At 27.0% G+C, this 19949-nt stretch overlaps 1 protein-coding gene across 1 annotated transcript; it reads left to right on the top strand.

The window, feature by feature from the left end:
* Window positions 1-282: 282 nt before the first annotated feature.
* On the top strand, window positions 283-17292 carry LOC145829284 (uncharacterized). Its single transcript, XM_082937038.1, has 11 exons — window positions 283-957; window positions 1261-1487; window positions 1869-2037; window positions 5073-5237; window positions 6747-6903; window positions 11042-11192; window positions 11655-11788; window positions 12310-12394; window positions 15436-15553; window positions 16340-16389; window positions 16795-17292. Exons 1-10 carry the CDS (start codon window positions 309-311, stop codon window positions 16378-16380), a joined length of 1896 nt encoding a protein of 631 aa, XP_082793164.1. The 5' UTR covers window positions 283-308; the 3' UTR covers window positions 16381-16389; window positions 16795-17292.
* Window positions 17293-19949: the final 2657 nt, after the last annotated feature.

Genomic DNA, 19949 nt, shown 5'->3' with positions numbered 1-19949 from the left:
ACGTTCTAAAATGGACAATATAGCTCCATATAGGATACCCTGTCCTAAATGATTGTCAGTTCCCAGGGTTGGAAATGTAAAACTTATGTATTTAATGATTTTTTTAAAACTTTTAAAAGTAAATATAGAAAAGTTACTAGTTTTTAAGTTTACTACAGTTTAGTTATACAAATTATTAACAAATTGTTATTGGATCAGAAACAAGATATTTAGACAAAATAATTAACTCTTTTTTTTTTGAATTATTTTTGTTTAAAATATTTACCACCAGGTTATCCTTATTATAATTATTTTTAAATAACACCATCATGGACAACACCACCAAGCCAGATGCGAAGTCACCAAACGCATCTGCTGCAAAAGAACCTGAATCAGTTGCAGCAAGCAAACAAAACCTGCCAACAAGCAGTGCAATGACAAAAGAAATCATAAAAGATGAAATCAATCAAAGTTCCAGTTTGTTAATGCCTGGAAACTCTGTATCAGGCAAGTCTGATGCAAGCATGGGAATATCCAAATCAACAGCAGAAGCACCCGAATCAAACTCGGCACCTGATGAGCAGCAAGCCAATGTCGAGGGAACTGTAAGCTTTCAGAGCGCATCAAAATCAGCTGCACCTGACAGAGCTCTGCTCCAAAAAATCCCTGAGAGTCCCCAGGACAAAACAGCAGGTCCTCAAAACAAGCAAGACAAGCAGAACACAGCTGACAAAATTTCCCAGAACTGCTCCAAGGCGCCTGAGCAGGCCAAGAGTCCTGAGAAGAGCAAGCTGGTGCTGAAGCTGAAAGCCTCGCCGCAGAAGAAGGCTCACCAGCAGCAGGGGAAGCTCAAGAAGAGAAGACACAGCAACCAGCAGCAGCAAGGCGACGGGGGACCGCCCAAGAAGAAGAAGGCAAAGGGAAGCAGGAGGTCTGATCCAAATTTCAGGATGCTCCCTAACAAGTTCCTTGAAGGAGGTATACAATTTATTTTTGATTATTTCTTTTTTCTAGTTATTTTTTTACCTTTAAAATGATTACTCTTTATAGTACTGTTTACATTTTGATATTTTAAATAGATCCTAGAATAAAGAAAAAAAATTAGAACAGTTTGAAATGTATAAGCAATCTTTAGTAGCATCATATTTTAAATACATCTTTAAAATAAATTTTTAATCAATTTTAATTTAAAGACATAACTTAAAAGCATCCAATAGTTTTAACACTACATATTTACAATGAACATGTATAAAGTATTCTTTCATAACAAACAACTCCCAGGTTCAATAGACGACCCGCTGAACCTGAGAACCGTCGATGACAGCACAAAGTCCCCACTCTACCAGGAAGAAGCCTCGAAAGCGCCCAAGTCCTCCCTGACCAAGGTCACCCCCGGCAGCTTGCTGGACCCGCTCATCCCTGTGTTCATTCCCGATGACCCCAGGGACCCGCTGGGGCTGAACAGTAGGTGGCAGAACGAGAACAAGAAGGAAAAGAACAAGAAACGGGTTTGTGCGTAGATTAAATTTTTGTTAAGGAGCTAAATTGAGAGCTAATTTTTTAAATAGATATAAAATTTTTAGTTATTAGTTTTTTTTAATTGAAATGTTCTCAGGTTTTAAAGCAGCTTAAAAGTTTTCATTTAAACAGCTTTTCAAATTTAAGTACCTTTTTTTGTCAACTAAGCTTTTTTTTATAAAAGGTAACAGGTAAAATAAACTTTATAATGTTTCAGTTAAGCCTTAACTTTCTACTGCTTACTCCTTCATATTTCGAACATCACAAAATCACACTATTTTTTTTATTTTGCAAAGTAAACTATTTTGTTTACTTTGCAAAGCTAAAACAGGAAAAAGTAAAGGGTTAACAACTAACAACCGAAAAAACAGCGCCACACGGTGGGAGACCCGATAGTGTCGCCGGCGATCGAGCAGCGGTTCGACGCGCAGACGGAGAAGGACATCATGAGGGTGACGAAGGAGTTGCAGAGGAGGATGCACACCAGGGACGTTGGCAGGGAGCAGAAGAAGAAGAAGCAGAAGAGCGACAACAGGAACAGTCGGTTTTGTTATGTAATAATAAATAACAATAATAAGTAAAATATAGATATGTGGCAACAGATGAATGATGACAAATAGTTGGTTTCGAAATAAACAATATAAGTAAATAATATTAAATAACAAATATTTGACAAAAGATGAACGATGACAGAAACAGTTGGTTTTGTTTGTTTAAAAAAATAAGTTACTATAAGGTAAAAAATAATAATAAAAATATATGTGGCAACAGAAAAGTGATAACAGAAACAGTTGGTTGTTTGTATTCTTAAATTTAGGGAGCCATGAGCAGCAAAGGGGGCCATGAGGTCATAATTTGTAACTTACACATTCTTAAGTTGATGATTAAGAGCAAAAAAAATGGTCTTATGCGTTTTTTTGGTAGTTTTGAAAATTACATTAGATGTTATGGAAAAGTTTTTGGAAATTTAGACGTCCACAAGTCCCAAAAGGGGGAGCTACAAGGCCATAATTTTAAATGAAAGTTAGTTTAAGGTGAAAGTATAAATAATGAACATATATAACATAACAGAAGACCGATAACAGAAACAGCTAGTTTGTTGTTTTGTATTTAATTCAAATAAGTAACAAAAATATTTGGTTTTCTTTTGTAAAAATAGTATTATAAGTAAAGAACCATAATTAATTATTCAATTTTTAAAGTAATTATATTATTTTCATGCTTAAATTTTACATCTAGAAACAGTTCATGGCTTTTTGTGTATAAGTATTGTTTTGTTTGTTTTCTTAAAGTTTATTCAGAAGAAATTAGTAAAATTAACAACAGAAAGAGTTGGTTTTGCTGGGTATAATATTTATTGGTTATACATAATACAACTTTTTTATTCACGAATTTATTTATAGTTTTAACTGATCCGAATTAATTTGTTGACTGAATATAACAATGTTTTGCCATACTTAACAAATAACATTAATGAGATTTTCAGTTACAGTATGTTTCTCATTCAAATTCTTGATCAAAAAAAAAACTACAATAAATAAAACTATTAATACTTGGTTAGAGCTTCTTTTTAAAGATCATCAATAAATTTTCTAAGAAATGTAGTGTAAAAAAAGATACAAAATTATTACAATATTCTGTTAAGTAAATTAAGCTTTAACTGTTGTTTATTTAAAAAGAAACATAATCAAATAGTTTTTCAACTTTACGTTTTCTTTTTTCTTCCAACCAACAGTCAATTTATGTGACATCTTACAAAATAACAAAACAAAAGAGGAATTCATGAGATTTGTCCATGGAAAAACCAGTAGGTATTCTTTTATTTAAAAGTAACAAATTTTTTATTATGTACAGTTGTGTCATTCTTTCAGGTAAAAAAAAGTCAAGTATCGAGTTTCAAAAAGTTTTAAATTAGTTTATCATCTTTTGTAAAACCCATAATTTATTAAAAAAAAAACTTTGTTAAACTGTTATGTATAATTCAGTTTTTCAAGTTAAGTAGTATTTAAATATTGTAAATTTTATATTCATGCTCATCTGTCAATGTAAACTAGTTCATCAATTTTTTTGTTTTGATTATTCCATTGCTCAAATAAGTTAGCTTATAAAAAAATTAACAACATTTAACACCAGGCTGTTTTTTGACAAAATTCTTACATTAAACTAACAGATGTTTCTGCAAATCAAAAGTCTCCCTGATCTAGCTTTTCAAACTAGAATGGAGCATAAAAGTTGAAGAAACAAAAATATTCACAGATTATTTTAAACTTTGTAAATTTTTTAAAGTTGACTTCTTCAAGCTAAAGTACAACATTTTCTAAATTTTCTCTGTTAATTTTTGAGCCATACCTCAAATTTTCAACTAACAATTTAAAAAAACCTAAATTAGAAGTGGGACTTAAAATTAATACTTTTTTAAAAGTTGTAACCAAATACTATTGTTAGCAATATTTTCACAGTCGACTACAAATTTTTGAAATTTTGCTCAAATCCAATTTATAAGTTTAAGTTTCATAAGAACTCGTTTGCATCCAACTGTTACTTGATCAAGAACTCAACAGAGCAGTATAACCCAAAACAAATTAAACACTAGTTTTCAAGCTAAAACCAAACACTTATTACTTCACGCAGTCGACTACTCGAAGATTAATGAGGATGAGTTCAACGAAATAAAACTCAATATAGTTTAATGATTAATTAATAATTTACTAGAATTAATACCAAGTTTAATAATAAATTAAGAAGTGCGTCCACGTTCATAGAAATTTATGATATAAAAATTACTAGTTGTTAACAGTCGACTACTCGAATCTCAAATTTAAAGTTTATTTAACTTCCTCTTCTTCTTTATTTAGTCACCTGGAGACCCCAATTTTTCGGAAAACAGTGTTTTCTCAACTTAACAAAGCAGTATAACTCAAAATAAGATATTTACAGTCGAAGTGCTAAATTTTATGATAAATTAATAAGTGTACCCACATTCACAAAAGTCTTGATGTAAGATTTATTACTTAGTTAATTAATACTCTCTTGAAAAATTAACTACAACTTGTTTACAGTCGACTACTCGAAGCTGACGGAGGACGAGTTCAACAAAATAAAACATAATATAGTTTGATTAATAATTAGTTATTAATAATATTTAGTTTACTAGCAAATAATATTAATTTGAAGTAAAAATAAATAAAATTCACAGTCGACTACTCGAAGCTGACGGAGGAGGAGTTTAACAAAATATTAATCAGTATACTAAAACAACACCATGAATAAATAATAGTATAAGAAAATTTATCCTAAATTATAAATTCACAGTCGACTACTCGAAGCTGACGGAGGACGAAAATTAAACAGAAAGAATACTGTTTAATTTGTTATTATGACAAATTATTATATATATTTTAGTTAAAAATTTTAATGTAAAAGTCACTTGTTTACAGTCGACTACTCGAAGCTCACTTAAGACGAGTTCAACAAAATAGAACATAATATAGTTTGCTTAATAATTAGTTAATAAAGATAATCAGTTTACTAGAGAATAATATTAAATAACATGTAAAAATAAATAAAATTCACAGTCGACTACTCGAAGCTGACGGAGGAGGAGTTCAACACGGCGGTTGAACTGATGAGGTTCAAGTCGCACAAGGAGAGTCGGTACGGCAACTACCAGACCCACTTCGGCAACAAGCTCAAGTTCACCGACGACAGGCTGAACTACCTGAAGAAGGAGTGGTTTCAGAGTGAGTTTGTTAATAAATTTTTCTGTTTGTTTTTGATTTTGGTTGATTAATTGAACGCTTTATTGTTGTTAATAAATTGCTATTGTTATTTGTTTTTGATTTTCAATGGAAGCTTAAGCGTTTGAACTACTAAAAGGTAATCTGAAGAAAGAATGGTTTCAGGGTTAATTTTAATAACTAGTCATAAATGTTTTATTTGTTTGTTTTGGTTGTTTATTGAAGCTTGAACTACCTAAAGAAAGAGTGATTTAAAAGTGATTAAATAATTAATCATAAATAGTTTTATCTGTTTGTTTTTGATTTTCAGTGGAAGCTTAAGCGTTTAAGCTACTAAAAAAATATCTGGAGAAAGAGTGGTTTCAGAGTGAGTTAAATGTTAATAAATTGTTATTGTTGTTTGTTTTGGTTGTTGATTGAATCTTGAACTTCCTAAAGAAAGAGTTGTTTCAGAGTGATTTAATAATTAATCATAAATAGTTTTAGTTATTTGTTTTTAATTGTTAATAGAAGCTTAAGCGTTTGAACTATTAAAAAAATATCTGGAGAAAGAGTGGTTTCAGAGTGAGTTTAATGTTTTTGTCATTAATCATAAGTTGTTATAGTTGTTTATTTTTGTTTGTGCGTAAAATCTTGTTATTTGTTAGCATTGTACTCTACTGAAGAGAATTGCTCGACATATATTTAGTGTTTTTGAAATTGTGTGTCTTGTGTAACTTAAATTTAAATATTTGACTTGTGTTAATTAGATAACACTTATTTTTTTGTTTGCCAAGCGAAATTGTATTGGTTGTATGAAACCTATGACTTTTAAGGCTTCTTTCTGAATAGACTCATCTTGTATGTTATATATTTCAAATTGTGGCTAACGTGGGCAGGAGATCTGTGTTACACAGACAAGATTGGTTTAAAAGTAAAAATGTTTTTAATTTAGCTGCCCACATTTTTTGTTAATACTTATATTTTAAGAAAGACAAAGACGTGCTTAATATACAAAAAACTGTTTGTTTGTTAATTTTATTTCAACTTAAGTTGTAATTTTGATTGTAAACCAAATATAACAAGCTGTTTAAGTAGCCGAGTGCTTTTTTTTTTGCAAATTTGTCAATATTTTCAAACAGACAAAGACGTGCTTGACATCGGGTGCAACAACTTGCATTAAACATTAATCAAATACAATAAGCTACTTAATTAATTTAGTTTTAATGGAATTTATGAAAATTAAAGTAAAAAAAAATATTTTCAAACAGACAAAGACGTCTTGGGTATAGGGTGCAGCAACTTGCATTAAACATTAATCAAATACAATAAGCTACTTAATTAATTTAGTTTTAATAAAATTTATGAAAATTAAATAAAGTAAAAAAAAATATTTTCAAACAGACAAAGACGTCTTGGGTATAGGGTGCAACAACTTGCATTAAACATTAATCAAATACAATAAGCTCCTCAATTAATCAAGTTTTAATAAAATTTATGTAAATAAAATTTTAAATAAGATATTTCAAACAGACAAAGACGTGCTTGATATAGGGTGCAACAATGGTCAGTTCACCCTGATAGTGGCTAAAAACTTGCTGCCGAGGAAGATAGTGGGCATCGACATCGACAAAAAGCTGGTTGAAACCGCCAGAAGGAACATACACCAGTTCATTGACTCTAAGTTGAGGTTTAAAAGCTTTTTTAATTACTATTGTTTATAAAAAAAAAGTATATACTATTAAAAATATTTTATATCAATTCTAATTTAGTTTACTAATTCATAAGTAGTGTCGGTTGTTTATATCACATTATTTTATGTTAAAACATATATTGTCACTTATTAACTTTCGTGTTTAAAATGTTCGTAAGTTTATCAATTCTAAATCGGTGTTTTTTTAAAACTCATATTAAAACTAAATAAGAAAACATTTAGATAGCTTTTCTTTAGTTCTTGCCAGGTCATCAACTTCAAATTTGTTTTTGTTTAGTTTGTTTAAGTAAAAAGTGTTAATTAAAAAAAGATTGTATCAAATGATCAAATTACTTGTGTCCTTAGCATTTTCTTTATTAATTTGAGTATACTTATATAACTTATCTAAAATAAGATAAAAAATGTTATGATAGTTTAAGCAAAAATAACTTATTTTACCCGTTGTATAATTTGCATTCAGTAATATACTTAAGCTGGTTAAAAGTCTTGTTTTAAGCGGTATATACTAAACGTTAATTAATCTTTAGACATAATTAGATATTTTAAAGCTTTTGCAAAGTTTCACTGTGTTTATTTATTTATAACTTGCAGTCGAGGTTTAATTGTCAAGTCGTGCTGTTGTTTTTAAACCATATGCAGTTGTATAACTTTATTCTAAAGTAAATATATACTGTTGTGTTAGTAGCTTCATTAATGTCAACTAAGATGAATAATTCGAGAATTGTTTAACTTTATTTTTTTTCCGCTAGGAAGCAGTAAAGCTCAAATTTGTCTGTCAGATCTCATTTATTTTGTTTCGAACGAAGACAATGCGCATTTCTACTTTAATTTAGATTTATGTGTATCGAAATGCTAAGCATTTGTTTTTACGAAAAATAACATTGGCTCTTATATGAAAGCTTCAGTATAAACTACAAGCCATTTTTTGTATAATTGAAAAAATGTTTAACTTTTGAGATATTGATATTTTTGTTTATAAGTTTCCGATACAAACGTATGGACCGAAATTTTTTCAAGGTTTATTTTCTCAGAAATAAAAAAAAACACTAAAAGTATCTTCTCTTTTATTTAGTGAGCTAAAGACCTAAAGTTTTTAGGAAACATTCCTATTATATTTTTAAAAGCTTTGAATGTTGCGATTTTAAAATCTTAAAAAATAAAAATTTAGATAAGAAACTAAAAAATAGGTGGTTTTTTTTAAATAAAGTTTTTGACTTTAAAACTAAAAAAAAAATCCTGAATTCAATCGATTTAAATATTAGTATTAGACTTACTGTGATATTACTTGTATAAGTTTGGTTTAGAAATAAATGAGAAGATAGATTTTTACTAAAATAGTCGCTTTACGCGATTTTGATTTGCGCCTTGCATAAAAATTCTATTAAGCACACCGACTTTGATAGCTTATATCTCAAAAGTTAATTTGAATTTTTTCATACGGTTAAAAATATTGATAGCTCAAATAAAACTCTACAAAACAAGATCAACTTGTAAAAATCAAGTTAACTCCCCCATGCCCTTAATTAATATATGTTTTAAATAAAGATCTCAAGTTTAATTTTAAACTATCTAAAAGGAGAAAGCTAAAGCATTATAAGAATTTTATATAAAACAAAAGTTTACAAAGGTATAATGTGTATGAGACACTTTATTGTAATCTTGTTATTACAGAATAAACTTAGCATATAAAAGTTTGGTGTTGAAAGTAGCTTTTTTTTCCTTGTAAACTTATGTATACTTATAATTTTCACAAAACTTTACAGTCAATTTTCATCATTTAAAAAACTATGGTCTGACAGTGAAAGTTGTACTATGAGTTGGTATAAAACAAGGTGAAAGAAAAAATACATTTTTAATGTAATTTTGTTTATAAGTGGAACTATTGTTGCATAACATAAAAAACTATTTTAAAAAGCTTTCAGGTGTTTAACGCAAACATTAGTCATATCATGTTTTTTTAAAAGTAATTTAAAACTTTTGGAAAAAAATGTATAGTGAAAAACTAGAAATATTTTTGTTTCTGTGTCAATGCCTTAAAAAATTCTAGCATTTTTCCGTAAGACTAATACTTCAAAAAAATTCTGACGCTCTTAACAAATTGCTGCGGCCACGGTCGAAATTAAATCAGCAAGCTTTTTTACCCAGTTTGATCTGAACTCATAAACATGTGCCGACTTTATTATTTGTACGTTAAAGTTTGAACAAGTTCGGTATAAAAAAAAGTTAAGCAAACATGCATTGTTTGATCTGCCACTGATCCGGCTATTACATAAAAATAAACAAATTTATTGTGAACATAAATTTGAAACAGTGATAAATAGACATAATATTAGGGTGGCCACAAAACCTGGAATTATTGAAAAACCTGAAATTTGACATTTAAGACTAAAAAAACATGGAAAATCGTGGAATGTGAGAAGTTGAAAAAAAAAAAGAAAAACCTAGAAGTTTAAACAAAAATCACCAAGTACAAGACCAGTAATTTTAAACAATTTTTACATGTTAAGTATTTAAGTTTTGATTTGACAAAAAATACATAATGTTTAGATAAAAATTAATTGTTATCATCAAATTATTTAAAATAAAAAATACATTTGAAGTAGCTCTACAGTATCTTTTTAATGTTGTTATACTCAGAGCTGCCACAAGGTCAGGAAAAGTCAGGAAAAATTTAAAAAAAGACAAAAAGTTTGCAAAAAATGGGGGTTAATGAAAAAACGTCAGGAAATTTGTCAAAATTTTAAAAAACGTCTTTGTTCAAATTTACAAAATTCCTTAATTTCCAAAGCCTTCAAATAGTTAAAAATTAATTAAAAATTCTTAAAAGTCAGACTTAAATTGCAAAATTTTCCTAGAAATTTACAAATTTGCTTAATTTTCTATGCCTTTATCTGGTAAAAATTAATTAAATATCCTTTGTATAACTACAATTTTTTTTATGAAAACAACTGTTGTTTTAAACTGTATAAAACTAAGATTGAAAGCTTTATATAGTTTAAACTTCAAACTATATAAAGCTTTCAATATTAGTTTTAAACTAAAAAGTGTTTGATTATGTATTTTAGAAAAAGTTTAAATTAAGCGTCTGATTTAGAAAAGTCAGGAAAACTTTAGTAATAGGTCAGGAAAAGTCAGGAAATTTTTCTCAGCTTGGTCGATGGCAACCCTATACTACTTAAAACAGTTTTTAACTTTAAACTTAACTTTAAACTAAAAAAGACCCAAATTTGTTTACTTTCAAAAACCTGGAAGAATTTCAGAAAACCTAGAAGAAATTTCTCAAAAACCATTGGCCACGCTACTAATTTAATCAACAGACATATTACGTGAATTCACTAATACACTTGAGTTGTTAAACTTCTTCAAAGTATTAATAAAAAAGTCTACTGAGATAGTTAGTAATTATCGGTTGTTATATTAGAAAGTAAAAGCTAATCAATTCCTTAAAACAGTAAATGAGGTATCTTCTTGAAATATCAACAAGTTCAAAACATCAATAATTTGTTTTGAGGTAGTAATTTTAGTATAATTGTTTTTAATATATCAATAAACAATGTAAACTGAAATGCTTAATTGTTTCAACTTACCAGTTTTTTCAGTTTTCCAAGTTTTGCGTCTCCCCAGATAACTTTTGCCAAACTCTTTTCGAAAACAACTAGGTGAAATAAAAATATTTTGTTTTTTCATTAATTAATTATTTTTAAATTTAATCTAACAGCAAGTCAACAGCTGTAAAACTGCGATCGAAAATGTTAATAATTTATTTAGTGCTATATACTTAAATTTTTCTTTGCTTGTTGGTTTAAATATAACTGTTTTTTTTGGAAGAGAACGCTTTGTAAAGCATAAAATTCAAGATGTTGAAGTTAATTTTTGTGCGTAAGTTTATCAATCTTCATTTGGTAAAATTTATTTTAAACTAAAATTTTGTAGTTACTTTTTATACTTCTAAGTAAAACATTATGTTTGAAGCAGTGAAACTTTTTCAACTCCCAGCAACATTCGACATACCAACTTGTTTACCACAGAATATTTTTTTTATAGTTACTTTATCCATTTCAAAATGAATTTTTAACTTATCACAGAATAAATTTTTAATTTATATTATTAACAGTGAAACCTCGTCGACCGGCAAGTCAACTGCGATCAACCCCGAACTTCCGGCCACGTTCAGCAAGATATACGGGCCGCTAGAGGCGCCCTTCGTCGCCAGCGGTAGGGGCAACAGAAAAGCAGAGTTCCCGGAAAACGTTCATTTTCACTGCGTCAGTTTGTTAATTGAAATTAATTTATTTAAAAAATAACCATTAAAGTTTGAATGAAGTTGTGAGTAATTAGTAACTAGTGTCGTTATATTCTGTTAACTTTGAGAATTTGTTTCTGAAAACGTACATTTTCAATAGGTTAGTTTATTAGTTAAATAAAATTCTTAATAATCATTCTTTACGATTAATGATAAAATTTAGAATTAACTAATATTAGTTAATTAATTGATTTAATTTTTTAAACTTGTAGTTAAAATTTCCTGAAAACCTCCATGTCAGTGGGAACCCTGATACATGGAAACAAGAAATAATTAGTAAACTATTTTGTTTAGTTATGAAAGTTTTGTTATAAAATTTTTTATGCTCGCAGGGCAACTACTTTACAGGGAACCAAATATAAATAAATCAATGTTTGAATAACAATAATTAAAATATTTATTTAAACATTTTTCATGCTCACAGGGCAACTACGTTCCGCTCAACCGCATGGTGCTGGAGAGCCAGGAACCGGAGTATGACGTCATAATGTTCATGCTGGTGAACAAGTGGATCCACATGAACCACGGCGACGACGGCATGAAGAAAACTTTTCACAGGTTTCTTAGATTAAAATATTAGTAGTATTGTTTTAATGAAAACTGTTTTCACAGTCTTTTTTTGAATGTTATTTGTTTAAAAAGATTTAGCGATGAAAACTTTTAACTTTTTTTGACTTTTTGTTTAGTTGAATAAAAATGATTCTTTTGTTTAAGTGCTATTTTTATAAAAAGATAAGATGAATTGTGCAAATTCAAGTTAGCAAATCTTAATTCATATTAAAAGATGTAGTATTTTTTTTTTATAAAACTTTTTCATAGGTAGCTTTTTGTTTGAATGTTAATTGTTGAAAATTTTAAGTGATAAATATATTCTCACAGGTTACCTTTGATTTTTTAAATTAAGTAATTTAAATGACAATCACACTTCATTGTGTTTATACTATTTTTGTTTGTTTTGCTGAACAACATAATTAATATCAAATGGATATTTAACCAAATTACTATTGTAACTAATCTGGTATTTTTACACAAATATGTTTTCATTATTACACTTCACACATCAATTTGTTTTTTTTCAGAATGTTCAAGCAATTGAGGCCGGGAGGAATTCTCATTGTAGAACCTCACCCGTGGAAGAGCTACACCAAAATTAAAAAAGACTGCGTTAGTTTTGTTTGCTAATTGTAGTTTTAAAAAAAAAAGAAGAAATCAAAAAAAAAAAAAGAATGCGATAGTTTTAATTATTATTTGTAGTTTAAGTAACTTTACAACAAAACTAGAAAAGACTGCGTGAGTTTTATATAATACTTAAAGAAGGTATATGGGTTAAAACTTTTCGTTTTAAATAATTATCAACGATTGTTTACTAAGAAATGTCACGTAATTATGTACAAAATGAATTTTAACCTATATTTACTTTTTAATTCATGGATTATAATGCATTGTAATATTCCAAATATTTATTTGTAAACTTAGAAAATAGTTGACTACATTTGAGAAAATGGAATATACAATTATTTTACTGTTAGTTTTTGAGTTAAAAAATAATACATTGACTGAATAACTATAAAGTTTTGTAAATCATTGTTTAATTATTTAAGAATTCTATAGTTAACTAACAGTATAAAATGTTTTAGATAAAAGTTTTTCATCCTAAAAAAAAATATTGTTTATATGGTATAAAAGTTTAATTAAATAAAGTAAATGAATAAGAATACTAATTAAAAAGTATTATTTTATTTAAAACAAAAAGTTGTTACATTATCTTATAAAAAATATCAAATTGATGCGATAAAACCTGACATGATTCGAATAAAAATAGAAAGTAAAAGCTCATGAATGTGCGTCACACGCATTATTGATTTTTATAAAAATCTTGCACAAGGTTAATTAAATTAATGAGCAGCTCGCTTTAATTGCTGTTCAATTTGTTGTATTTTCTGATAACTCTGTTATTATTAACAACAGTAGCTTTTAATTTAGTTGATTTTTTTTCTGAATATTTTTTTGAATTTAGTGTTAATTTGACTTACATTTAATGTTTTGGAAGCAATGGCAGCGCCCTTAAGTTAAGTTGTGCCATTATTTTTATTATTATTTTAATTTAGATGTTTGCTTTTTAGACACTTTCAATGTGATATTTTTTTTCTATTTAAAATAGTTTAATGTAACGAGAGCTGTATGCTCATTAAAATTGTATGCTCAAAGAGCTCACTTAAAAAACTTTGTAGTCATATTTGTTTAACTATTTATTATGCCATAGCCGAACAAAAATTATTAAATTTAGTTTGTAAAAAACTATATGTAGGTTGAACTAAATTATTTAAAATTTTTATAAGTTAAGATTTGATTGATAGTTTCTATTATATTCGTTTAGCTGAAACATCTTGGTAGAATTAAAATTAAATTTGGTTTTACAAAAAAAAAAGCATTCAATATTTTCACTCCTACTTTCTTGAAGCAAAGTATTGAGATTATTTTTTACTCGAAGCAATACTTGTATATTTTAATTTATACAAATCACTTATTTCATTAAATTTAAGTTACAGTCATAATATATTTCCTAATAAAGATAAGTTTCAACTGTGCAAAAAAGTTTTAAAAAAGGCGTTAAAAAGATAAGAAAAGTACTTGTCAAATACTAGTTTACAAAAAATAAGGCCATAATTAAAAACAAGTAAAATTTGCTTCTAATTGTTTTATAACAATAGTGTTACCCAAGTAATTTATACGCGATTATCAGTTTTCAAAACAATTTTTTTCTAAAGATGATTTCATACTATTTTTAACATTTTTATTTTAAATGTGTCTTAACCATGATCAAATAATAACTAGCTTGTGCAATTAACTTTCTTTTTGTAAAAAATAAATATTAGGCAATAAAAGAATAAAGTAATTTAAACAGTTAAAAAAGAAAAAAATATTATAAAATTTATCTTAGTAAGTAGAAAAACATCAACCCACCTTATTACTATTTTATTAATACTATAATATTTATTATTATTAATAACTAAAATAGTTGGTTATTATGAGATTATTTACACTTTTATAATGTATCATCAAGCTGTATAAACTAAAAACACACATGGTGACATCACAATTATTTCACATTAAATTAATGTATACTTAAAAAAACTGCTACTTTTAGTATCGTGGTTGTGTTTTTAACACAAAATATTTTCATGTGTTTTTAATTATACAACATAAGCTCTGTATAATAAATCGTTCTTAGTCATTCAACCCTTTTGAGCACATGGAAAAATTCTGCTAGTTTAAAAAAATTACAACACTGAGTTATAATGTTGTTCACAAGAAAATCATCTTCAAAAGCAGCTACTCGTTAAAAACTGCTTTCTTTCAATACACTAGTTTTATTTGTTTTTTTATGACAAATTGTATTACTTTCAATCCTATTGGTAAATTAGAAGTATTTTTAACAGTATGTTAAACCCCAAAACACAAAATAATATATTGCATGTTCACCGCAGAAAATCTTCTTCAGAAATTAAAACACTAAATAGTTTATTTTTGTCTTCAGAAAATCTTCTTCAGAAATTAAAACACTAAATAGTTTATTATCTTCTTCAGAAAATCTTATTTAGAAACTAAAACACTAAATAGCTTATTATTTCAGGAAATCCTCTTTAGAAACTAAAACACTTAATAGCTTATTATTTAAGGAAATCTTCTTCAGGAATTAAAACACTAAATAGTTTATTATTTCAGGAAATCTTCTTCAGGAACTAAAACACTAAATAGTTTATTTTTTTCTTCAGGAAATCTTCTTCAGAAATTAAAACACTAATTAGTTTATTATCTTCTTCAGGAAATCTTCTTTTAAAATTAAAACACTAAGTAGTTTATTATCTTCAGAAAATTTTCCTCTGAAGTTAAAACACTAAATAGCTTATTATTTCAGGAAATGTTTTTCAGAAATTAAAACACTAATTAGTTTATTATTTCAGGAAATCTTCTTCAGAAACTAAAACACTAAATAGTTTATTTTTTCAGGAAATCTTCTTCGGAAATTAAAACACTAAATAGTTTATTTTTTTCTTCAGGAAATCTTCTTCAGAAATTAAAACACTAAATAGTTTATTATCTTCCCACAGGAAATCTTCTTCAGAATTTAAAACACTAAATAGCTTATTATTTCAGGAAATTTTCTTAAGAAATAAAAAACACTAAATAGTTTATTATTTCAGGAAATCTTCTTCAGGAACTACTACTCCATCCAGCTGAAGCCGGACAAGTTCGCCAAGTACTTGTGCAAGCAGGTGGGATTCAGAGAACCCAAGATAATCACCTGCCCCACCGCTAAAGGTTGTTTGTTTTTGTTATTTTTTAAAAGAGCAATTTCGTTATTTTAATACTTGATTAATTTTTACTTGATTAATTATTATGCTAAAGGTTGTTTGTTTACCAAAGTTTTGTGATTTTAAATATTTGCTTTCGTGGTTTAATTAGTACTAAACAAGATTTTGGGACTTTAAATAAGCATTTTGAGGTTTTATTTTGATAAATGTATAGTCTAGTCTCATTACTGCTAAAGGTTGTTTATTTATATATTTTTGTAACTTTTTAATTAATTAGTTACCTTAGTAGTTTTTACGTGAGCTTTTAGAATATTTTCAAGTTTTTGTTTATTAGCTTTTATTTCTCTATAAAAAAATTAAGTCGAAATCAGTTACTTCTAAATGTTCTTAGCTTTAATATAAAAAATATTAACATTTAAAGATAAAATATGCTATTGTAGTTATAATTTGTAAAAAAGATATTGACAATTTTTTTAGTCGGAGATAAATAAGACATTGTGCATACAAATAATAACAAACTAAACAGAAGCATCTTATATCAAGTTGTATAAAAGCTTAATAGTTGGTTATTTTACACAAAAAATATTAGAAATAGTTACTTTATAATTCTAACAGTAGATTTAATAAAAAAATGGAATGATTATTTATAAATTATTTTAAATAAATTTTAATTTATAATAAATTAGTTAAAACTTATAGGACATGTTTTTATTTTTGTGTTAATTTGTACTTGTAAAAATTGTTATTTTTATTTAATTTTATATAACTAATTTATAAAAATTAATATTTTTAGGTCACTCAAGACAGCTTTTAAGCTTTACAAAACCACAGTGATAAAATATTGTGAGTTAAATTGTTTTTATTTCATAAAATAGTAAGTTGATCAGTTTTATATTAATAGGGCAAAGTTAAATAAATAGCTTTAAGTTTTTAAAGTTGAATGCTTTAATTCTAACAAAACAATTTATTTTGTATATTTAATTTGAATATATTTTTTCCAATCTTTTTATAAAATTTCAAACCAAACAGTTTTTAACAAACTATTGTACACCAACATAGTTAAAAGTTGAAAAGAGAAAAACCTAAGGTCCTATAATTTTCAATAAAACATTTTTGTTTGTAGTTTAAATAAAAATTTCATTAGATTTTTAAATTTTGAAACAGTTATTGCCAAAAATTTATTTTAAACGTTAAAATTATAAACACTTAGGTTTTCCAAAATTTAATTTCCAAAACAATATTTTTAAGTGAATATTCACCAAGGAAAAGTATACAAGAGTCGAAAAAACAGAGATGATTTTCACAAGGATGGGAAAATTTTTGCGTTCTATTCACACCGTCGGCTCAAAGCAATATATTTTGTCTTTTTTGTGTTTTTTATTGTTTTTGCAAAGTAAATTTTTATAAGTTCGTTGTAAATATTCCACATTTTTTGTACAGACTCGTTTTTTGTAAGTTTTGATTTGATTAAAATTCGACCCCCGTTTAAAATCACAGTCATTGGGTTTTATGTGTTTTTTAAACATCATATTGTTTTTGAATTCAAAGTAAAATTTGCTCCTACCTTGTTTAAAGTTCTGTCCTGAAAATAAATTTGTTTGAAATTTTTTCGACTGAACTTGCCGGATATGTGTGCATTAAAATGGTAGGATTCGACGAAAAAGTTTGTTGTTTTATCCTTGCGTGTAACTTTTTTTGATGCAAACTTCGGGTTACTTGAATTAGTTAAGTTATATTTTATTTATCTTCAAGCAGCTTAATATTCAGACATTACAAAGTTACCAATGCATGCATTGTGTAAAGACAATATAAACTTATAAACTAAGTTGACCATTATTTCATTTTTTAATATCTAAGTTAAAACTTGAATAGTGTAAATAGTTAATTGATGAGTTGACCTCACTGCTTTAGTTATCAATAACTATTCATCTAACTTGAACAGCTATTTTAATCGTAGTGTTTTAAATTTAGTTTGATAGGAGCTAGTTTTAGAAGCATTTTGATTTAATTTCTAGTTTAAAAGATGATTATATTTGTTTCCAAGCTACTGTTGATTGTTTTTTAGACAAAAATTTCCAACGGATTTTTACAAATTTAGATCCATAGTTTTCTATTGCATTTTGAATACAAACAATGATTAAAAACTTTGGACTACTTCGTAAGTTGAACTTAATTTTGCTTCTTTTTAGTAATTGATACATTGTAAGCACTGATTTACTTGTAGTAAATATATACAACTTTTAAGCCTGTATTAGTTATTTTCGGAGATACCTGGAATTTAGAACAACCAATTGAAAATACCTGAATGCTTGGTTAGATTTTTCTGTTTTACAACATAAGTTAAAAAGTAATTACTCATAACTGCTAAATTAAGTTAGTATTTATAATTTTGAACTGCTAAGAAGCAGGTTTATTTAATAACTGACAAATTTTGTGTAAGTTCTGATACTAAACTTTATTTATATTCCAAACTGCATAAGCTAGTTTGTTTTGATTTAGAAATTTCCAAATGATTTATTTTTAACTTGATAATTTTGTAACCGATATATTTTGTTTGAGTTCACTTTACAGGAACTAAATAGTTTACATAAGTTATTTTGTAAAAATACAAGACAAGTAATATAAAACTTTAGCAATGCATTAAGCACAAAAGTATCGTATTTTTTTCTTTAAGTTCTTGTTAAAAACTTAAAATTCTTGTTAGAGTATAAGTTAATTTAAACAAATTATTTTTAGAATCAATGAACTAAAAACTATTTTAGAAAAAACACCATTGTGTTTATAGAAAATCATACTAACGTTAAAAAGTAACTAGGTTATACTAAGCTACTTTTTTTGATATTATACAGCTTTTATAACAGACCCATTTAAGAACTTTATTTAAAAATTTCTATAGGTTTTAATGGAATAAAACGCGATTAAGATAGAAAAATAGTTCTTATAAGCAATTTAGGATTGAAAATTTATATTACCTAAGTTTAATATTGTTTATGAAAGGTATAACTAAGTTTGTATAGTTATGAAAAGTGTAGAAAAAATATCAGCGGCCACCCTGTATATATTCCACCACATCAATTTAATACAAAAATATGCAAAATTTCTGGAGGTAACTTTAATATTGCCGAACAAATTTGTATGCTTGATGTCATATTTTAAAATCTGTCAGTTAAGTTTGAAGCAATAGTTTGAGTTAAACAAACCGCTATAAGATATTATCATGTAAGGTAGTGAATATATAAATAAGGAGAAATTACTATTATTTAAACATGACTTATCTAAAGAATAAGTTTATCGTTAGTTTGAATAACTTAGTTCACGAAGGAAATCAAGTTCAACATTATTCAATGTCACAAGCAATATAGTGGACTAAGTATATTAGTAAATATTTTGGAAGATTGAAACAACCAACATTAAGTAAGTATGAGCACTTATAGTCAAGTTTTAAAAAGTTATTATAGTTATCAGATGTAAATTCAAACAAAAAGTTTTGAAATGATTCATGGTTTAATCATTGTATTAAGGTGTGCTGGACATGACTTTAAACTGTACCCTGGTGTATGACTCGGTAACAGAAAGGTTTTTTCGTACACAATATCCTTGGACCAAATATTTGAGCGCTTTGTTTTTTTGTTCAATAAACAATATTAAAACTATAAATAGAAATTTTTAGTATTAGTTAGATGCAGCAGAGATGCAAAAAAAAAAAGCTTAACAGGGATAAAAAAGATACAAGGAGAACTAGAGTCTGTTTTATATAGTCAAACAGTCTACCTTGTCAAAACATTTTTGCAAGTGGCTAGTTAGTTTTTACTTATTAAAAAATTTAATTGCCAAAAATAAGAAAAATAAAAAATATTGCCAAATAAAATGAACGTTTAATTTAAATAAAACTAAAGTACAGTAGACTACCGCTTAAGTACGCACTTTTTTTGGTACGCACCCCGCCTTAAGTACGCACTTATCCAGAAAGACAAAATCGAGAATCCATTCTCATTTCAGCATTGAAAATCCTAAGAAGTTCCCTCCTATTATCACGGGAGACATATGTTGGCTTTGGTGGTGCAATTTTAGCTTTATCCTTAGACTTGTTCGATAGATTCATTTTCTGACTATTTCCATCCATTTTTCTAAATTTCTCGAAATTTTTCTAAAATTTATATTTTTTTATTATTCAAAAACTTTCAGAATATCCGCATTGTAGAACGGTAAACACAATGTAGTTTGGTACTTTCCCTCTAAGAAAAACAAATATGGAAAATATGGCTTAATATTCTATTTTATTTCATTGACTGACATTGACTTTCTATATTTAATGTATGTATTAACTATGTAGAAAGTTTTTATAGAAAAAATCAATCATTTTTAAATATATTAAAAAATTTTGCAGATTAGAATAATGTAAT

The sequence above is a fragment of the Thalia democratica genome, chromosome 2 (genome assembly GCF_965202585.1).
Source record: "Thalia democratica chromosome 2, ktThaDemo2.hap1.1, whole genome shotgun sequence".
NCBI classification, from domain to species: Eukaryota; Metazoa; Chordata; class Thaliacea; order Salpida; family Salpidae; genus Thalia; species Thalia democratica.
This window is presented reverse-complemented; position numbering and strand designations above follow the sequence as displayed.